This window comes from Halyomorpha halys, unplaced genomic scaffold (genome assembly GCF_000696795.3).
Source record: "Halyomorpha halys isolate HHAL.00 unplaced genomic scaffold, Hhal_1.1 Scaffold1181.1, whole genome shotgun sequence".
Taxonomy (NCBI): Eukaryota; Metazoa; Arthropoda; class Insecta; order Hemiptera; family Pentatomidae; genus Halyomorpha; species Halyomorpha halys.
In genome coordinates, this window is record NW_027108517.1 from 193,231 (window position 1) to 217,372 (window position 24,142).

A 24,142-nucleotide genomic window follows, 5' to 3' on the forward strand; every position below is an offset into this window, starting at 1 on the left:
AAATGGTTAATTATTTCATATAAACAAAATTAAATTTAAAGTAAAATAACCTCTTAAAAAGTTGAGTACTTACAGCCCTAATACTTATTGCCATTGTGTGTGTTAGATTGTATTATTTCAATAAATGTTAAAAAAAGACCAAATTGACTTATTCAAAGTTTAAGGAGACTTGAGTTAGTTTTAATGAAATAAATAAAAATATTGCATCGTTAATCTTTTTACACTGTTTCTCTAAAATAGTAGTATTATATATTACATGAGGAAATAGGATTACAGTTAAAATAAGATAAACGTTAAATGCAGGGTAGTCTGTAGCTGAGGGAGTTGAGTCGCAGGCCTTTGCAACTTCGGAACTGCAGTGGTGCCAACTTTCATTTCTATGGCGGACCCAAGCAATGAAAACTCGACCCTCCCACCCCCCTTACCTTGGTTAGAATAGAATGATACCTCTCCTCCTCCTCTCTATCCGTATTTCAGAAATGATTTGGAAGGGGGTCATTAAAAAAAAAAAACTTTAAATGGTCCAAAATATTAAAATTACTGGGTTTCAATGGTCCAAAACATAGACATTAGTTGTGTCAAAGAATAATTAGTCTGAAGTAATTTTAATATACAATTAATTTACTTTGCAATTATTCTAGTCAATTACTTTCTCAATTACTGCTACATCTTGACCCTTAGCAATTGCAATTAAAATTACAATCATCTACCTGTAAATTAACTTTTAAGTGAAATAAATTATTATGTGTTATAATTTAATTAATCATAGATATTTCTTAACACAGTTTTATTTGTAGCCATTTCAAAATATGTTTTGCCGTTTTGGTGTCAAGTAATTGTATTTACCAATTACTATTACTTGTGACTGAATTGATATTACTGTGAATTTTATTTATTTTCTTAAATATGAATTATATAAGATAGTAATTAGTAATTGTGATTGCGGACCAAAATTACATTTGTTCATAAAGTAAGTTACTATAAGAATTGTGATTGTAATTTAAATTCCTTTTTCCATAACACCAATGACAAGCATCTAGTCCACTATGTGGTCGTGTATTTCAATATATGGTGGTCGTGAGCTTTGTAAATATCATTAAAATGATATTTTATAATAATGAAAGTATTTATCTCGTTAAATCTTAACCAAATGGCTGGATTTCTCTTCAGTATCTACCTCCCTATGTTGACGAAACGGAGAGCTTATCACCCAGCAGTAGGGGGCCAATGAACTCACTGACACAATGTCCTTGTCTTTTCTCTTTTGTTTTTTGGTTTATCAAAATTTAAAAAAAATTCTTTAGGTTTTATTTCTATAATAAATTTCACTAATTGTGTATGTGAATTCTTAAAATGTTTTTAGTCTTTTATTTATTTTGTACATACTGTATCAGTAAGTAAAATTGTTAAATGAACTTTTATCTTCATTCATAATAATTCTGACCAGAAGCAATATGGTCCAAATAATTCCCAGCTATCATATTTTATTTATTTTTGATGCAAATGAATTTCGTAAAAAAAAAAACTGGACATAATGCATTTCAATGATTTGTAACTTCTTAATTTTTCACTCTCGCGTGATTATTTTATGTGTTTGCTTAGCGTATTTCCGCATCAATAATGATTGATAATGACTTTGATTCAGTTGAGGTTCATAGCTCTTTTATTTCCCGTTCTAATCCAATTGTCGGTATTCTAAATGGCACAGTTGTTAATATTGAGGTTGTGCCAAAGATAGCAAAGGAATTTAGCACATTCCTTATGACCTTTGCTACGGGAACCGGCTGGTGTCGTTTACCCCAGAGGCAGGGCGTAATCCTCGAATCAATTGTTAAATACCATATAAAACTACATAAATTTACTGTTGTATCAAAAAGAAAATACACTACTAAATAATACTTTAATTTACTTTAATAATACTCTAGATTTTAAACTAAAGGTTATTTGGATTAGCTGGTATAAGTTGGGATACATTTTTGGCCGACCGGTCGAGTGACAGTTCTTGTGCACAAATAAAAGATTGCTTGTGATGGATCCACACGTTTGTGTTTAGTTAGCCTTCTTTTAGAACTATTTGTGCTTTATCTGATTTAATTAATTATTGAATTTCTACAACCTTCAGATTCAGTAATTAACTCCACTTTAACATTGTGTATTTTAAACTTCTATTGATTCTGTTTAAATACATTTTTTAAATTTTGTCAATCAACTTAAACAGTTTATTTTCTATTAAACATATCACAAACATAAATTTTGTAAATATATTATAAGTTTGATTAGTTAAATTAACAAGTATTTGATAAAATAATCTGTTATGTAGTTCCATTTATATCAATATTTATCATCTACCACTTAATTTGCTGAAGTTTGTGTTTCCTTTAATTTCACCTACCTGTGTTCTTTTTTTTTTTTTGTATGAAATTGGAGTCAATCAAATGTAATAAGCGCACAAAAGCAAGAAGAATAAAACAAGCGTGTGCATCCTAATGTTTGTTACTTTCTTTGTTTAACAAGCAATTGTACAAGTAGCAAATAGCAAACGTGTCCTAATCTAGTTAGGAATACTTCAAATCACTTTTTATTATTTAAAATAATTTATCTAGAATTCCTTTAGTTTTTCCAATAAATGCTTAAAGTTATATCAACGAACTAAAATTACTTAAGGATTGTCTATAAACCCGAGATTCCACATGACAAATATAGGACCTGCACTAAGCTGTCCATGCACAGATAGTTAATAGTTCAACCAAGCAAGTCATGATAGAGCGACTGCAAATGATAGTTTACTCGATGTTAGCGGCTGCGACTATCACTGCCAGCGTGGAACTCTCGCTTTAATTTTTCCTGTAGTTAGTCAGTAATGTATTATTCAGGTGTAAAGAATTTTGTTCCTTAGCTCGTGGAATCAATGTCTTAAATAAGTCGCTACGTGACTCTGGAATCATTCCCCCTCTTCGTGCTTGTTTGGTATTCAATAGTCACAAGGAGACTTATTGTAATTGTTTTTAAAGTTTAGATTGGTCATTATATTTATAATATTTAGAACATTGTATTATACCATTATAATAATTAAAAGATTGTTATAATAGATTACAACAGTATTATATATAACTGTTGAAAATTTTCTTCCTTTTTTTATTGTCTTTATTTTTTTATTTATCCACTCTCCATCTTAAGATTACATTATCTTTTTCCTAACCTCTTTGTTAATTACATCCATGTAATTATATTTATAATTATTCACAATTTTACATAGAGGCTATTAACGAATTATGAATTATATGGATGTAGTCAACAAGGAAAAAGGTAATGTAATCTTGAAGATAGAGAGGAAAGGACTCTGTAACATTAAGGAAAATGAATAAAAAATAGACACAATAATAAGAGAAGGAATATTTTGACAAGTGTTAATTAAGTGAGTAGTTTACCATAAAAGAATAATATTGGTTCTACATTTTATTTATTGTCCCTATATTGTTGAATACATTTACATAAATATAATCGCTATGTAAAATATTTGTATATATATCTTATGTTTGTTTCCATAGCTTTTTTTTTTTGTTTTTTAAAGATTTTTATTGGCTAAATAATTATCATTAATTCAAGCTTAATGATCCGTTGCTTGTTAATAATTATTTGGAACTAGCCGTTTTTTACATGTAGATATGAAGATTCAGAAACGGCTTTCTGGCGTAAATAAATCGTGGATGAAACTTTATACAGCTTATATTAGACCACACAGCAGGCTTTTGACCGAGTCTGGCATCCGGGACTGCTTCACAAACTCCGTAAATTCCTAACTCCTTCATACACTTTCTCATCATCCATTCCTTTTTCACTGATAAATTATTCAAAGTAAACCACAATGGTTCCTATTCATCCCTCTTCTCTCAAACCGTTGGTGTTCCTCAAGGTAGTACCCTCGGTCCCTCCTGTATGATATGGTGATTTTGGCGAAAATTATTAACATCATTTTTCTATTTTCTCTATTGCTATAAAAAAAAAAAAAAATATTTTGGGGTTTCCCAATGTGGAAATTACGAATATAAATTTTGTCCTGTGAAGAATACAACAGTTTAACAAGAGATAACGAAGCGGTAATGCAATTGGAAAAGATCGGACGGTTTCGGCTTTCCTGGATATACCTATTCTTGCTTTTCTCATATCTAAAATTCTTTATTACTTTGGGTTTAGCCATTTTTTATTATTGCTGAAAATTATAAATTAGGATTATTTACTTTTAAGTAAACAAAATGTTTAGTACTTTTGAAAAAGATTCTTTTAAAATTCAGCATTAAAGACCACTTAATTGTACTTAGATTCACCGAGTTTAATCAAAATCGTTCATTGCCATTCTGGAGAAAATCGAGAAAAGGTAAAAAATTGGAATCCATAAAGTTGCTGTAATATCCCAGGCATATTTATGTTCTCAATATGAAGTCTCTTTTTCGAACGACTTTGAGTTTTTGAACTACTTACTTTACACACACACAAATACAGTCCATTTCCCGGGACTTACTTATTTTAGTACAATAGCCGGGAAGAAAAAAAGGTAGTTATTTCACCCATTTTTTTTTTTACTTTAATAAAAGCTATTTATAATAGTCTAAATTGATGAGTCTGCCAAGTTTGGTAGGGGGGATAGAAAATGGCATTTGTTTAAAAACGTTAAAAACATCATTTTTTCATTCGAAGCTCTGTATCTTAAAAACTACCAACTATTGAAAACCTGAAAAAACATTTAAAGTAGAGTAAATTTGCTAAAATATGATTTATCATATTTATCTACTATTATAAAAACTACTACTCCTACAAAGATAAACGCCTACTTTATAGTACATGAAACTAGCTTTAATCTAAGTCCTAATAGACATCTATACGTTGAATCGTTTTTGAGATATAGATTTCTCAAAATAAATTCACTAACTTTAGATTTTTCACTTCATATTTTATGATAGGTTGGTTTTTAAAAAGCTATATCTCGGGAACTATTGAACGTAAATAGCTGTTAGAGTTCATATTTTAGAAAATTTACTCTACTTTAAATGACGTTCTCTTAAGTATTCTAGTGTTGTTGGTAGTTTTAAAGATATAGAGCTCCGAATGAAAAATTAATTATTTTTAACGTCTTGAAACAGTGGCCATTTTTTATTCCTTCTAATTATACATAATTTTATATATGTTTGTATAGTTGACCGTAAAAATTGATATATAGGGAGATGGTCAGGGTTGCGGTCAATAGTGAAACAAAAATAGTTTTCTACTTAAAATAGTTTAAAATAGTTGTTCTGCCTTTAACTATATATTTCATACATATTCATGAAAGTAATAAAAATAAGGAAATCATAAACGCTTGTTGAAAATATAAAAGCGAAAATTAATTAAATATATAATTAATAACCCTCATATTATAAAGTGGCCACATTTCTTTAGATAAGTAAATTGCATTACAATGACGCTACGTAGAGAAGTACTATATTATAAAGATCCATGACCAATGAATAAAAATAAATTAATAGGAATGAGTAATATTATCTACAGATGGTGGGGAAGCAATCGAGGCCAAAGATGGTTAACCGACCGGTCATGGTTTATCTATATATAACTACTGCAGCGTACTTATCAATCTTTTTTATCTTTTGTTGATTTTTTTTTTCTAAAATACTTAGAAAAAAATTAAACATCTACCTTCATTACTTAGGAAAATCATAAAATCAAATAAACATATACAAACAAAAGTTATCATACCCATGTTACTTCGACCAATATGGCCTTACGACACTCAGGTATGTGCTCCTGAATTTGATTTTCATATCAAATAGTGTTAACACTAGTCCACCAATCTATACAAAATTTGGGGACGTAAGTGTGGTAAATGAAAGCTGTGTGATGTCCGCACCGCACCAGATTTTTTTAATTTATATTTAATACAAACATTGATCCGTACAATTCAATCTCAATTAATCATACTACGCTAGTTAAGGACATTAATTAATAATTTATAAGTATTAGATCACTAGTAGAGAGGTCCCTTCTCTCTCGTGACAACGCAGACGGCAAGTAAGCGCCACAGTGCTCCCCCTGCACACAGCAGATCCCACAACCTACATTAAACTGCCCTTCAGGCAACGAAAGGATATTTATTATGTATATGTATATATATGTATTTGTTTTGTTTGAGATAATAAAATTAATTTAAGGTTGGGAAAAAAAGAAGTATTCCATATTTTTGTGTGTGCGATCACAACCAGCGTAACGTACCCCCTTCTCCCCCTTCCACTAATCCACTGGTTATGGCCACATAATCCAACAACCTTAATTGAACCCTGCAAATAACCTTATAATGCCTCTAGGTAATCCACGAATAATGACAATATAGTTATCTTTCCAGGAGGGTACGACAAAAGAAGTGTGCGGTCATAATGTTTATGAAGTCATAGTTATTGCATAGTTCATTAATAAAATTAAATTAGTATAATAAATAATGGCTTATTACCCGGTTGGCATTCTACCAGAATTCGTAACTAATTGTGAATCAAGCGGGACTAAAAACAAAAGATGGAGATGGATATTTTGATAAGAAATACATTTCTACCCTGAAGTTAAATGTTAATGAGCAAGACATGCATAATCTGAGAGGAATGTCAATAAAGCGCCTGGTTAAACAACTAACTAATTCCTCCTAAACTCTTTCATAGTTAAAAGACAAGTTTGTTCGTTAGTTGTTTTTGCATTGAAGAATGAAAGATGTAGTTTTCATTCAATTTCACGGTGGAATGCAATAAAAAGACAATTACTGATACTTGTTATTTTCTTCTGTTTTTGGTTAGGTCGTATATTACTAAACCTAAGTTAATTCGTCGTTCGTTTGAATCAGCAATAAGAATCATGTTAGAAGAAAGAAATCTCGTGATTTTGGGTTAGAGGTAGTCGTTTTAACGATTATCTTTAAAAAAAAATTATAAACATAAAAAAGAATATTCTGGATCAATGGAGAGAACAATTTGACTCTTCCTTTTTCCTTTTAAAAGAAATGGATTCTGTGCTATAAAGACATAGACAAGATTATATAATGATAAAAAAAGGCTCAGCGAATCCAAAGGTTCGATGCCGATACCACCAATCGTTCACTACATACATCTTTCCAGTTACGCCCCTCCAAACTGAAATTTATAAAATCTATCTTAACGCAATTCTCCTATCTACGTTTCGACAAGTCCCTTGGACAACTACACTTCTGTTCAGTATTTACTATAACCTAAATCATAACGGGTGCAGTTCGCACAATTCAGTAATGTGGCCTTATAAATTCTCCTACTTTTTCAGTCATAATATTTTACTTTTTAAAACCTTAAGGTGCTGCTATTCATCCCTTGGTGTAAGAGGACACGTTTCGCGTCCATAATCTACAGTGTGAAGGATAATAATTATGTTAATTCCAAGTTTTTAGGAAGGAGGTGCGAGCTAAGCAATTTCGAAATTGAAAGTTAACAAGTATTTCACAACTTTAACGTTGCTTTTATTTCCCCGTTTAATTTCGTTTTTCCAATCAACGAAATCCATTGGTCCTAAATTTTGAAACCTATCTACCTGTTTAAATTTATTTCCTCCTGTATCTATATCTCCGAAATTGCTCCTGTTTCTGATGCTAACCACGTATTTTGTTTCATTCATTTTTCCAGATCTAGAGTTTATCTACTACTACTAGACTTTAGTTCTATAGTTTCCTTGTCCTCCCTCATCTAATTATACTAAATCATCATACCCAAGCACCGTTATTTTACCACCTAAAGTTAAACCCCTTTCGCTATACATCACATTTTTAATAATATATTCTATTGCTAGATTAAAGAAGATAACTAATTAACAAAAACCTGGTTTTTCATTCGACTGAACCTTGAACTTTTCATAATAATGATTAAAACAAGATTATATAGTGAACATAAACTCTGGTTAGCCCACTGCCTCCTAGCTACAGTAATTGAAAATTGTTATTATTTATAAAAAAAAATGTACATGAAAATCTAGGAAATGAATATATTTAGGCAACATATTTCCAGGAAAATGTTTAGCTCCTTAACTAACCCCAATATTATGAATAATTTAATAATTTCGTAATTATGAGCTTTTAATTAGCTCCTTTACAATAACATTGAGGGTGAGGCAGATGAGCCCTTTGTGGTTCCCAAAATGCTAGGTTCAAAAAGTTGTGGGTTCAATTCTCACCTTGGCCAATCAAAATTAATAATTCTTATTTTTACTGTAGTTATTGATTTCAATATATTACATTTTGGATGTTTGTTATTGACCACATTGTTGTTCATTGATTGATCGTTTGAGTGACGTTATTGGGTCGTATCTGTTAATGCTCCAACCTTTGAACCTTAGTCAACGCCTGATGGTAGTGACTGAGGGCTGTTACAGAGCAGAATATATTCCATAAATTTTAAACTTACTTATTTCTTGAAGAAGTTTGTCGGGGGGTGCGGTCAGCAAAGAACAACATAAATAAACAAAACCATATTTATTTATTAGTCGGCCATAGTCGGCATAAAATAAATAAATATGGTTTTGTTTATTTATGTTGTTCTTTGCTGACCGCACCCCCCGACAAACTTCTTCAAGCATTAATCTACGGTCAACTATCTACACCTCAATATAAAGTTACTTATACTCGTTTTGTTTACTATCTTTAACTGCTTGCTCATTTCGCCCTTTTCGGTTAGATGTATTGACCTAGAAAATATATTCTAATTTTCAGTCAGCTTTTAAATATTTTATTTATTATAATTATACATAACATATCACTCAGAAGATGCCTTGTCGGAATTTAGGCTTTTTCTGAATGATAATTCATTTTATTTGCTAAATTTTTATTCAAATGTATCTTGATTTTGTATGTTTGATGTTTTTTATTTTCCCTCGTAAGGCTTTCGCATTTAAAGAGAGCTCGTAGAAATTATATGTCTAGCGTTTCATATAAAATTTTTTAATATTATGATATCCCTCATAGTAAATTCAATTATTTATTTGTACTTAAATAGCCTCTGTTCTGCAAAATATTGTGTTTTTGTAACTTATTCTCCTAAAATCTACCAAATTTTTCTGTCATTGTTTCATTCGATTCAAAACCGAAAAGGGTATGGTGACGATTCCTCATCCGACTTATTCAGCAAATTTTATTGTAATTATTCCCAAACCGAAATTTGAAAAAGAAAAAATATAATCAGTTTTAACTTGCATAATTTAAAATAAATAAGTGTTCATATAAATAAAATAAAACTATTCATTATATAAATTATACTAGTAAATGAGAGAGAAATAGTAAATTGGAGAGTCTAATCGATGACGGCCTAGCTAGCGCCTATCGTTCGTCGCCTAAGGCAATGGCCAAAATTTTGAAAGCAAAAATTTTTAAACCTATTTATTTTTTTTAAATTTTTATTTTTAATGTAAATAGATGAATGGATTCATTCCAAAAAAAAATTAAAAAAAGATCAATATTTTTTTAAATGGATTTTTTAAGGATTAAAGTTTACTTATTTATTGAATTAATATTGTTGCCGCTTTTAGCACAGTTGATATTGCATTTCCTGATTCCAATTCGGCTTCTCAAAGGTCCCCGTGGTTGATGGGCGTATAACGTTGTTACCTGGGCGAGTGCCGGTAGGTAGCCTGTCATTTAGTTGGTTAGTGTAATTGTTCTGTTGGGAGCCAATGGAGGTACTGAGTGCTCTCAAGGTGAAGGCTCAACTGAACGGCAGGTGTGATGGGAAACCAAACAGTCCAGCTGGGGCTCTGTACGCTGAGTCAATGACCTCTGTCGTCATTGTTCTCTGCGGATCTGCTCCGTCTTTCGCAGGTTCGAATCTCGTCGATGGTGATGTAGAACAAAAAATATAGGAACTGATACTGATCGAGTCGATCGGGTCATAAGGTCTTGGTTATATATTGGGTTCCTCGAATGTTATCGGGGTTTGTAAGATATTGGACTTCATTATGGAGTTATTGTTTTTATAAGTTTTCTTCCTTTATCAATTGCAATACTCAATCAGGCATACCCATTTTACAGCGTCTATTTACGATTTGATGGATGCTGTTAGATACTATGCCAAACGATGTTTTAATTCAAAAGATTTAAACATCCTACGTTTTTCGTCTAATTTTAATATTAATATTAACTTAGATGTACCTTAACTAATAAAATTAATTAATAACTTTTCGCAATTTATATTTTTCCTATGGAAGAATGCGAAATAGAGTGGAATTGACCTCTCCTGCCCGTATACACACAATTTGGTGAAGTACCCAGTGGAAACTTTGTCATGACCGGTTGGTAGAGTTTGCTTTGATACTTGTTATACTTCATCGCTCTCTCTGACCCCATGAGTTCATTTTATCTAAGAGAAAGGTCCTATATAATATTAAATATTGTTATTTAATTATGGAGAGGGAAATACGTTTGAGCAGTTATATAGGTTTAAGTATTTAGGTTCTACGGTACCTAGAAAAAAAAAAAAAATAGCTGAGGAAATAAAAGCGAGATTAAAGGCGGTAAATGCTTGTTTTTTTTTTCAATTTCGAAATTCTTTAGCTCGTGCCCTCTGTCCAAAAACTAAAAGGTTAGAATTTGCGTAAAATATTAGAACCTAAAAAGGATGAGGTAAAGGGAGATTAGAAGGCTACACAACGCTAAATTGAGGGAACTGGTAAATATGATTCACGTTATAGTTTTACGGCGAATAAGAATGAACGGTTCCCTAAAATGATAATAAATTCGGAAAGGATGGGTAAACGTGGGGTGGACCGATTTTTAGATGGGAGTTTTGCGTTAAAACTGATTTAGTAGGTATGGGTTCACAGGGGTGTCACTGGACAGATTTATGTAGAGAACGATTGGTAGTATCGGTATTGAACCTTCGGGTTCACTAAGCCTTTATTATTATTTAGTTCTCGCATTTAATATTTATAAACAAAATTGCATAAGTAGCAAAACTCTCTTTGTAAGGTCACATTTCCCTTTCACTTTTCTTTGGAAAAGAAAAACTAGGTGTAATGGAACGGATATAAAGTGCACGCCAATAAAAAAATGTTATTGTGTCTTATACTTCTTGGAATTACTTATTTTCTTCAAGTTCCATCAATTTTTGTGGCGTTATAAAATAAATGAGATTATGAAATTACTAGATTTTTTTTTTTATTTTATCACCAAGTCATTTTGTTGATGTTTCTTGAAATGATCTAGGAATGGTGGCACCTCTAATACAATATTTAGAATCGTCCGACCGTGTAACTACAGACCCTTGCAGGAAATTAAATGTGGAACATAGTTATTGTGAGCGGTCATTCTATGTTATAAAGTTTTGTGCCAGAGTAGATGATGAAAAATGCTTATAATTTAGTGGTATATGCTTTGTAGCTTCCATCATATTTCAGTTTTCATTATCTTCTTTAGACGACTTTATTCCTCCGGTCTTTTATCTTCCATCTTTCTCCATTTGTTTTCTCTTGATCTGCTGAAGTTCAAATGAAACTGTAAATCTTACAAGCTCGAAATACTTCAGATGATCTGTAATAAGATAATTATTTATTTAATGGGGATACCATTTTGGGTTTGAAAATTTTTCTGGCACTAAGAGGATGTAAAACTTGAATTTAATAATGTTAATATTATTTATTACTATGCCATTACTCTCCGATAGGATTTTTTCGATCTTGGGGAGAAAAAATAAAAACTAAAAATACATAAATTTATAAGAGAGGTATATGAAAAATAAATTTTATCCAGAAGCCTATCTTGCTCCTTAGTATATATAAAAATGATACTGTAAATTTGTATTATATGTTTGTATTAACAATAAGTTTTAGGGAGATGGATGACTAGCGATAGGATTTATAGGCCAGTCTATTGACTAAGGGTTGCCAATAATCCTTGGTCTGTGGTAGCTTTGTGCAATGGAATAGGTCATCCGTCAATATCTCTCCTCTTTATTATTAATAATAACAACGAATACTTTTAGGAATTGTATTTTTTAATTATTATTTTTCCTTTTAGGTACAATATAAACCTCTTTTAGTCTTGTATACTCTCTTTAGGTTAACTTTTAGTCATGGTATGTACTGAGTGTTCAGTGTGTTGGTATGTATTATTAAATGCATTAAATTTTTTAACACTTTCCAATAAAATAATATTCCTGATTTATCTGTTTCCAAACATGTTAGGGTCCCCTTATAAGTTTTAGAAGAAATAAAAAAATGTTAAAATATTTTCAGATATTTAACACGTTAAGGTTCATTTTGTATGGTTTTGGAGTTGAACAAATTGAAATATGTTATTCGATTTTCAAATCATGTATAGATTTGGCGTAGAAGGTAGGCCTACAACCCCTGATGATGGTCGAAACGTCGGCATAAAATAAATAAATATGGTTTTGTTTATTTATGTTGTTCTTTGCTGACCGGACCCCCCCCCCCGACAAACTTCTCCAATCATGTATAGATTTGATTTAACTTTACGGTTTATTAACATATTAGGGCCAGTTTTTATGTTTTGGGAGTTATCGAGAGAAATCGGGAGAAATCGAGAATGATGTTTTTAAGATTGCGCGCGTATGGATTAAGTTTAAATTTTCGGGTCAAACATGTTCTGATCATAATATATATATATATATATATATATATTCGTGCATAGTTGTTTTCTTAAGGTAAAAAAATATTTCCGGAATGTGAAGGCTATTATCGTATTGTAAATTTGCTCGATGGTATGGTACATCACATATTTTAAACCCTTAAAAATAACAAAACATTTCAGTTCAATGCAAAAATTGTACACATATTGTGAATCTCACTAAGTCCTTGATATGAATGAGATTAAATGTCGAAACAATCAATGCTATCTGTTGATGAAATTGACTTATTTTAGAAGTTTTCTGTGATACATAGAATTGTACCCGTTTTGTACCGCCTTCCTTCTCCTTATTGATCATATTTTTTTATTTCAAAATTCATTATTATTTTTTTAATATAAGTTAACCCATTCATACGCTGTAGTGCGAATTCGCACAACTGGGCATAAATGGGTTAAGTTAAAAATAAAAATTTTGATTATTATTTATTTTAATAAAATTTAAAAAAGAACAGATTTTATTGCTCCCTTATTTGCTAGTTTATAGATTTCTCTTTTTTTTATTTTATTTTTTTTCTTGTTTGATTAATCTTAATATTTTTTTTTTTTTTTTTACGCAGACGTACTCCGGCCTGTTCTGCGTCGTGGTGAACCCCTACAAGAGGATGCCCATCTACACGGAGAAGATCATGGACAGGTATAAGGGGATAAAGCGCCACGAAGTACCTCCACATGTCTTCGCCATTGCTGACAGTGCCTACAGGTCTATGCTTCAAGGTAACTGCATACGTATTATATAACTTGTCTCAGATTTATACAATATTTATTTAATTACAGAAAAGCAGTATGAAAAAAAACTGTGATATTGATAATAGAGAATAATTGTACCCGATTTGGTTATTATAAATTTAGATCGTCATTCTGTTTTTAAGATTTCAATGTTATTGATATTACGCAATAAATTAAAAATTAAGGAAAACTTGAGAATTTTTCTGAAATAAAATAAACTCGGAAATCAAAGTAAAATCTGAAGTCAAAAATAAATTAAAACTTTCTCTGAAAAATGGTCCTCCAAATATCTCCATAACTTTTTTCGCAACTTGGCTGGATTGATGTTTTACACACCCCTAATGGTTACCTACTTTAAGTTTTTAGAGGATTGAAATTTATATATGTTATCTATCTTCATTTTTTTCGTTATTTTTAACTATTGAAATCAACTGAAACAACTAAACCAAACTGCCTGACTATTCCACGTAAATCATTGAAAAAGAAATACCAAGATGAAAAATAGAAAATAAACTCCTCATTATTTTGCCAGTTAGTTGCCTTAAACTATTCCCATCTTCCATATGGACATTTGGTTGGCTACGGCAATAATCGTAACTGATGTTTCTTAAAAATAAATTTTAGATTAAACCTTATGATGTCCAAAATGCTTTTAAAGACAAACCCGACGTATTCATCGGTCATCGCCCTTCCAGTATAATTTATGTTAATGTAGTCATAGTAAAAAATAAAACAAAAAAAAAGCACATCAAGTATAAGTATGAACATCTGATAGCGTTCTAGCTTTTGATACAGTTAGACGTGTGAATATATTTGTCGCTGTTCCCAAGCCGGCTGTATCAGCGCAGAATACATCCTCTAGCTCTCTCACAGTCCCGCTATAAATAAAACGGTTTGTTTTCGCCATTTAGTAGAGGCGGGGGTCGTTGTTCCTTTATTGTCTGTCCGCCGAATGGAGTAGCCCAATGGCCATCTCCTAACTCCCAATTCCTGTTCTATCAGCCTTCAAACGATTGGATTCGAGAAACTCCTCGGGCACACTCTTTCTGAATAAAGTGGGTACCTAGTTCTTAAGTGGTTCAAACGGAAAACAGTGGCTGATCTTGGTCAAATCATCTTCAGTTTTTCCGTATCTAGTACTGAACCTAACACCCTTCATTGGTTGTAGTATTAGTATTTTCCCTAAGGTTTTGTGTCAACTTCATTCTATTCTACTCTCTACAAATAATATCAATTCATCATAAATCATTACTTTAAGAGGAAGGGAAATAGTGACATTTTATATAAAGCTTGACAAGTTTAAGGAAAACATTGTCGGCGGCACTTTTGCCAGTCGGATTCTCTCAATGAAGGAAATTGGTTCCACCTCATCTAAACCTATCTTGTCAAACAGCCGCCATTTTGAATTTTGTTTTAAGTGTTAATAACTCGTAACATAATTGTTATTTCAATTAAAAACATCTTAAAATTATAAATTTGTTTTTTGATTTATTTATTGTTGTAAAAATATCGTAATCAATTTATTATTTATGGTGTGATATATGAGCAATATCGTATTAAAAAACAATAGACAATGAAACTGAGGTAGGTTATTTTTAAATGGCAATCGTTGTATAGTTGACATCAAAACATTTCTCTACATCAGGTTTGACATATTATGTTAGCTATGACATGTTTCGCGTCAAACTAGCGCACTGAATTAGTCTTTCTTGACCTGCCAAGCTATACTCATATTTTTAGTAATATAATATAGATTAATAATAATAATAATAACTACTTTTCTGAGCCAATCGCAGTCTAGGAACTACATAGTATTAATTTAAATAATAATATTATATTTTTAAAAATATTACTACTGTTAAAAAGTAATTTTTTAAACTCTAAAGTGCGGGTTGCTAGTTTAATTTTCCCCAAAAAATATTTTCAGACAATACCATTTTGCAAAATCTAGAGATAAAATTAAATTTTAAGTTGTTTCCTTTTTTTTATTTAAATTTCAACACAAGATGAATTTTTGTTTCGTCAAATCTACAAGTTTTAATATCTAAAAACAATAAACTTATCTAATTTTTAATTTCTTTATTAGAAGTGAATAAATGTGTATTAACATTCCCTTCCTACATCCTCTCGTTTCTCCCTTTATGTGAAATCCAGAAAATAAAGTTAGTGAACTTTTTTATTTTCATATTGCAATTATTTATATATTCCGAAAATATTTGTATCAGTTTCTACTCTAGAAATTTTATTGTATTTCTATCATTGGGTATATTTTCCATAAGTCTGTGTCCTGCCATTGTATAACTCACATCACATTTACTCTTATTGTATATATTTTCAATACAGTTCTAGATATTAATAAATAAATTATTTAATAAAATTTAATATTCATGATTTCTTCACTATTTAATACAGCTGGAATAAGCTCTTTGGTTTAAAGTGTTTGAAACCCGGAGTAGATTTGCTTCTTCAATTAGGTAGTACTGTTCCATTGCATATGTATGCCGCGTGGACCATTAGCAAAGGCTTCGGCGGATCTCCGGTCGTTTTCGACTTATCAAATGACCATTAATGCTCTTCTCTTCTATTGCGTTCCTTCTTGTGTCTATATAATTATATCTTCAGTTATTTTCATTTTAAATTATTTTTATTAAAGTGGTGGTGACATAATTGTGAAAACTCCTATGAATCAGCACATACTACTCGTTAAAAAAATCTCGGTACTTGTTCTTTGACATAAGATAACGCAATCATTTTGAAACAAAGGGATTTTATTTACTCTAATTTTTAAAACAAGATAAGTTTTAATTTATATTATTTAATATCGGTCTAAAGAAAAATCATATTAAGCTCAGCTTATTTTAAAATACAAAATAAAGTTTTCATTTTTGTTATGTCCTCAAACCTTGATCGATTTTATTATTTTTTTATTTTATTTTAATCAAAATAGTAAAAGAAAACTATTTATTGTTTAACATTTATTTTCGCCCCACTTTGCGATGGCTCAGTCGTCATCTCTGTTTCAATCTGACAGCCCTGACGAATTCCTACAAAGTGGGGCGAAACGACTATCAATAAATAGTTTTATTTTTATATTTTGATACCTTCATTGACCGCCTCCCGGACTATCTTCCTACAATCAAAATTTACTTATCTTAATAATTTTTTCTCCTTTTTCTTGTAGTTATGTTGTTTATTGAAGGAAAAGAATTTAGGCAAGATTTATCAAAATTGTTAGAAGGCACTGTATTGTAAAACACATTAGTTGGCTATTGCCAACTCGATTTGGTATACAGGTATTGCAGTTCCAAACCTCACAAAACAATTAAAAAACTGGTCATCCATTCAAAAGATAGTGACATATACAGACAAATTACCTAAAATGCGTCTTTTTTTTATACAGGAGGCTGGAAAACGCAAAGATCGCTTAGATATTGAAACTTTTACCCGAATATGGTTCTTTTCTTACCTATTTGTGCTCAGAGAGTAAAAATGTACACAATTTTAAATATTTCATATTTGAATTATTGAAAATTGAGTATTCAACTTTTGTTCTCTGCCCGTAACGAAATTATTTTATTATTCATAGAGAGGGCCGTTGGATGGATATTGCCTTGACCGTTGAGGAACAAAGTCAAAAGCACTAGTTGTGATGAAGTAGTCTTGTATGGCTGCTGTTGAAATATTGAAGTGGGCGTGAAAGGGGGTGTAGTTATGGGCCCCATGTAATGTGCTCTATTCAATGCCCTGTTTGTTTAAGCTTTCAAAGCGTCTTGGGCCTTCATAATTTTGGATCAAGTTATGTATTAAATTTTAATTCTTATGAGACGATTCTCTTTCGTCTATCTTAATTAATTTAGCACTAGAGTATGTTTTTATAAATGTGATGAATACAAAAAAGGGTTTAATTCTGGGTGGCTAAATATCCGACCTTGGCCATGTTGACGATTTAGTATTATTAGGTGAAGACGAAGAAACTACAAAACTAAATAAAACAACCTTTATTCAATCTAGTAAGAAACTAAGTCTTGACATTGATACCATGTTGTAAATATTGATAATAAATAATAGTGAAATAAATACGATAAAACAAAATATGTACTCAGAGGCAGAAAAGGCAACTATTTCAGCAATATGTTCTTAGAAGGAAATACATTTGAACTGTTTACATTAGTACATTGGGATTTTTAAGTATTCAGGTTCTACGGTAACTAAAAAACGAAATTTATGAGAAAATAAAAACGAGATTAAAGGAGAGAAATACTTGTTATTTATAAGTTGTTAAATTGCTCAGCTCGCGCCTTTTGTCCAGAAATTTAAAAGATAGAATTGACAAAACTATTATCCTTTCTTCTTATCTTTACGGATGCGAAATGTGGACTCTTACACTAATGGAGGAACAGTGCCTTAAGATTTTTTGAAAATAATGTATTCGAAAATTTAGGAGCCTGAAATGCAGAAACTGCACCCTGTATATATAATTCTGGAGTTAGCATTGTGGCGATGAAGATGGGCGTGTAAGTTTGTGGGACTTCGTAACTTATATAACTAATATAAAATATTAATAAAGTCTGAACCGACGGGCAACGTCCGAGGGGTAGATGGGGAGGATTTGGGTTTAGACGGGGATCACATGGCAAATGTATGTTGATAGAAATTGGTGTTATTGATATTAAACCTTAGGGTTCCCAAAGCCTTCATTATTATTATTAATTTAGGGCTGTGGGATTGTTAGTTTTAGTAGTAATTTGTTTTTAATTTTTTTTTTTATTTAGTGACTTATGTTTAGTGATATTACTGCATTAAAAAAATTATATAAGTCTCAAAACTGTCCCCAAATATTAACTGTAATAAAAAGAAGTAATTGCGTTACTTCTATTTATTACCTAGTTAACCTTTTACTAAGAAAGCTCGTAAAGACGATGGAATATTTTTTACTTTTAGCTACGCAAGTAGCTTAATCAATTACATTTTTCCTGTTTTAAAATGTACAATTAAATTTGAACATTTCTTTTTTTTTATTTATGGACTTGATTGATGATGTTGCGTCAAAAATAAAATTTGTTAGGTTATACTCCTACTTCTCTGGAAACTGTAGAACTTAATCTCTTATGTTTTATAACAAGCATTATTTAATATTTTCATACTTTTTTATTTTTTTTTTGCTCAAAGTGGAAGAAAAATGCAGCACCATCCATATCTCTAGCTCCTGTAATTTACTGTATAGCTAAGGCCATAAAACAGTCAACATTAAGAGAGGTTTGGGTCGAAGTTTATCTTAGGTTCATCGCAATCGGACTGCGTTCCTGGAAGCTATAACATGAGCAACACTAATCGATTTTTTATACAGTCGATGTAGTTTTACGCCTTGATATAAGTTTAATCAACATTTTTTATTTGTCCTAAAGATTATAAATTAATTAATAAGCAAATTTATTTTCCATACACTGACTATTATCGTTTTTTACTACCCTTTATTATTTTATTACGTATCTCAAAACATTTGCAATTAGATTTTTATGTTTTACCTTGATTAAGCATTTCATTTCAAAAGTTTCATGGGTTTGTGAGTGAGTATTTTTTTAAAAAAATATTATAGAAATTATTATATATTATCTGAAGATGTGCTGATTTCACTTCCTGAAATCTCAATAATAAAAAGTCATAACTTCGTGCTAAAATTCAAACCTACATAGTGGAATAGTACCTTTAATAGTACGCGAGGCAGGAGTACTTTTAACTATGGTTTTAAAAAAGTGAAGAAATGAAGTTAAAACGTTAGGGCGTACAGTTTTTATTTTATATCTTTTAATTGACTATATGAAATTATGAGACATATTTTTTAATTGAATCCTCATGTAATAACTGACCAAATCAGTTAGTGATTTGAAGCAATTAATTGTAGATCGAGAACCAATCATGGAGGCATGGGAATGGAAAAGGCATTATGTGCCAAAAAAAAATAGTTTTGGTTTGAAAATAATAAAGAAACAAAAAATAAAACTCTCGGAACTAAACCGTTCAAGATATGAACTTATTTTCATGCCTCACTTGTTAATATGTCGTGCCAAGGGGAGTGGACATTATGAGGGAGTGAAAAAAATATATATTTTGTTTTAATTTGTTATGTACTACTTATAAATCTATTTGGAGTTGAAATATAGCCTCCAAATTAGAACAAAATGAGTGGAATAGTTGTTATTTTTTCAAATGACTGGCGTTCACGTTAGAAGACGAAAATGAATCAGACATATGGATTTACATATTTTCAGATCGTACCGAATTCGATGTATCGTTTATTTCAGGTTTAGCTTCTTGATTATAATAGGATTCAAACACATAATTTACACTTACAACATATATAAGGTGTAAAAATGGCCGAGGTTATAATTTGAGTTAAATGCCTTATATTAATTTCACAATATTGTTATGTTTTTGTATAATTAATGTGCTTATCGATATTTGTCTATCTATTGTACAGTTACTATATTGAATAGAGAGATCCACCGCCCTGAATATTAAACGGTATGACGAGCACATACCAAGATTCCTGTAGATATTGCCTTTGTTGTTGGTATTCATTGCGCCGTATCCCAACGGAATCCATCCGCTTCTTGTCCATTGCCTCCTTTGACAATCGATTCACCATCTTGTATTTCATCAACGTGGGCTTCTTCAGTCGGTTATATATTTGTTTAAACTAATGAGTAAAAATATTTACAACATCAAAAGTATTATGATTTTTCGGCGTATTCTAGCTTTCTGGACAGAAAGTTGGAATTTAGTGATCATGCACAAGCTGATTTTTATTCTTGGAAACATTAACATTGAAAAAAAATATTCCAGGTCAGTAAGTGACATTAATTAATATAGTAAATCAAATTTGTTATTTATATTATTCGTACATATTTGTTTTCTTGAGGTAATCAAATATTTCCGAAATGTGTGGGCTATTATCGTTAAATAAAGTTGCTAAGTGATATGGTAATCCGGTGTCTATCAATTGCCTGCAGTATGTCAGCATGTGTTTAACAGTTATGTAACACAGTAGATTTATGTTAACAGATTAGCTTAAGTTTTTAAATATTTAAATTTAAATTGTTTTATTCCGAATTATAGTCAGAAAACTGTTTCCAATTTTAGTATTCTGCAATAATTTAATTCTTGTCAGCTGTCGTAGCGGTGTAAATATGGCATATGTGGAAGTACTATTGTACAATCAGACTGCGTGATAGCTGACTGTACCTGTCGCAGCATTGCTGGTATAACCCTTCTATATGAACTTTCGCATCTTATACATGCTACGGTGATTGTACGGTAATAATATATTTTCTTGTATTTTTGTGTATATTATTGAATGAGAATTTGAAAATAATTCTATCTACCGTTTTCACGTTTCTAGATTTTTATTTTTATTAAAGTGTATTGTGCATCTGGTACTTTTCCAAAATATATTCTAGGTTAGTTTGCACTGTCAGAGTGTGGACTGTAACTACCACGACAGAAAACTATTCGTGGCTTTTCTTCTCAGTCGAATGATTCTGTTTCCATTAGTTTGCCTTCACTCTCAAAGAATACCCGGCAATGAGAAAACTTAACATAAGCCACCCTGGGGAAGATGAGAGGCTTTCAATTAAGAAAATGAGAAAGGTCCCGTTAGGCATTTAGTGAGAGGCTAGAACAAAAGTGTAATGACAATAGTGCAATGGGCGTTGCCATGAGCTCTGCCTGCTTTATGAGTAGTAACTAACCAATGGGACCGCCTAGAAGGAATTGGTTCGTGCCGATAGATTGTTAGACTCTTTCTGAATGTTTTCTCATCTCTATCTCTCTTAGCTGGTAGATTGGAAATTCCTCGTAAATGAACTTCGATAGAATCTTCTTAACAACAGTCCACATATATCCTGAAAGTTAATAATTTCGCTTAATGTTTTTTTCTCTCTCTCTATAGTACACTTAATTCACATCTTTCAGAGATCTCTGAGTCCAAAAATAACAAATATTTTCTTATAAGATTTGAAAAAAAAATTATATATTAGAAATATTTTCTTTTGATACATGAGATTTTTATTGCTTTTATTATTTTTGAAATTAATTGATTAAATGTGAATATCTTAGGAACTATATAACGTTAATACGTCTATTAGGACCCAATTTTAAGGTCTTTAAAATACACTATAAGGAAGTACCTATATAATGATTATTTTCGTCATACTCACCGAAATAAATCCATAAACTGATGATTTTTAATTATTTAAAAAAAAAAATTGTTTTTGAAAAACTGTATCTCTGAAAATATAAATAGTTTTATTAAGACTCAATTTAAAGTGTGTTAGATGCACCATAAAGTAACGTATAATGACGATTTTTTCTAAAAATGGACAATTTATGATATTTTCCTCAACAAATGATGATTTCTAGTAATTTAAAAATAAAAAAAATATTTATTTTTATAAAAAAAAAAGTATCTGGAAAATTATTGAATTTAAAGAACGGTTCCTATATCTATTATGAAATAAAAAAGGCAATATACTTCCACTCGTCAAATACTCTTTATTTGAGGATGATAAATTGAACATAAAATATATAACTTACAAAAAAAAGAAAATAATGTGAGCTCTGCCCAATAATAATTTTTATAAATTAAATACTGTAATTAAATCATTAAATATAATCATCATGTACATGATTACATAACCACCATTTTCTACTCAGATGTCCTCAAGGGTACCTAAATTACTAGACCACCTTTATTCTATATCATAAATTTAATAGGGGTTGGAATTTAGAGGAGGCGGTTATTGTTTTGTTGTTTGGTAATCGGGAAGGTAGTTGTACTGCTACAATGGTTTGTTGCGGTGAAGGTAAAGGAAAAAACTAATTCATTTGATCCTTGTAAATTTGGCACTCTAATTTTACACACAGCAATCTATCCTTGACTGACTCATGTCGTGTCATGGACCTAAACCCGATCCATGCCCATAACCGTCAACATTAAGAGCGCTCTAATTGTAGAGGACAGGTTAACTGTTAGTTAAACACTTTATTTAACTATTTAGCTAACCTTTCAATAATTACCTAACCGATAATTATGTCATTATTATCTATCGAAACTGGATCCGTATCGTTGAGATTCTTCGTTTCGTAATCGTGTTTGCTTTATAGCTGCCATGTCTTTGTCCATATTAAGAGCTCTCTTTGGAAAGATTCAATTTTTGCCACGACTAATATGGGCATATGGTCTAACGAGCCGTTCAGTTATCGATAATTAATGTTTTTAAATCGGCCGATCTTTTCCGAAGTTAATTACGTTATAATTATATCTCAGATGTCGTACGTGTTAGCACTTTCGCTACTGTATGTCTGGATTATCGACTCGTTAAAATCATCAATTATCAAATTTACACTTGCCTTATTTGTAATTTTAATTATTATAATACACATGCTCTATTCGTATTCTTAATAGCAGGTTTCAATGATTTCACATCTGGAAGTTTGCGTTTCGCTAAAGATATAATGAAAGTGTTTTATATAAACATATTAATATCACCTTTCAGTAATGGATCATTTTCTTCGTTACCGAAAGTAGGGATCCTTTGTATTTATGCAGGAAATTGGAAGTTTCCACTAACGTGTTCGGTTGAATGTACTTTACTAATTATAGGAAGATGATCCAAAAGTAGTGGATGAAATTTATTAGGGACCTGTCCGTAAAATCGGATTGGCTGTGATAGTCAAAACCTAACTTTGATTTGACTTCGGAAAGATACGAAATCAAATTTATTTCTTACAGGTATATGATCAGAGAGGTGGTAAAAAAAAAAAAAAAAAGAGGAAAAATATCTATTTATTAAAAACTGACGTTTCGCCTCACTCCACTGGACTTCATCAACAGATGTGTTAGTATTTATTTTTATAAATTTCGATGACTTATATTCGGATATGATTTCTGTATAAAGCACATATAAGTTATATTTATATTTCTGTATTAAATTAAGTATAAATATATTCTATTCTGTAAACATAAATATAAAACTTAAGCGAATGTTTATATTATAACTACGAACCCCATTACATTAGCCTTGTTAAAATATGCAGTCGGGCGTTCTCGTGGCAGCTAAAGATCAATAATGCAAGTCCCGGTTTAGAATGTAGTGTTTGCTATCTTTGAGAACTTGTTTCGCTTCAAGATATATTGTTCATGTACATACTTAGTTATCTTCTGAATTGACAGATTCTCCAACTTCATTTAATCTATCCAGAAATCGTTCTAGTGCAGAATGTTTTTGAATGAACTTCGTCTGCGGTCAGTTTTTAGCAACAAAGATGGATCCACCGTGGTCTTGCAGTATCAAACCGGATCTTCCGGTTGTCCAATTTGAATATCGATTAGGGACTAGGGAATGTGGACTAATTGCCCGATGTGGCTCGTCGTTTCCATCCGAGGGATCTTGTTCCTTTTAGCAAGAAAAAACAATTTTTCAAACATACTTTTTTTTTATTTATTATTTACATAGTTTTGTTTGGTGAAAGTCTCTAAATCTCGAATAAATGAAAAAAAATTGAAGTAGTTTGCAAACGTTAAAAATAACTAAATACAAAAAAAATGCAATCCTGTCTGTACATAGGTTCAGAAGTAAAATCAAAATAAGCTTTTTTTTTCTTATCCTCCGAGTTAATAAAAAGTTTTTATTTATTTACACAATGTATGTATAGTACAATACATATACA

At 30.8% G+C, this 24,142-nt stretch overlaps 1 protein-coding gene across 1 annotated transcript in view; it reads left to right on the plus strand.

Moving 5' to 3' along the window:
* zip (myosin heavy chain 10) overlaps nucleotides 1-24,142 on the plus strand; it is a gene marked incomplete in the record, with an annotated part of 188,082 nt that overhangs the window by 85,963 nt on the left and 77,977 nt on the right. Inside the window, 1 exon segment of the mRNA XM_067046836.1 lies at nucleotides 13,246-13,402. Within this exon segment, the coding sequence (XP_066902937.1) occupies nucleotides 13,246-13,402 (157 nt within the window).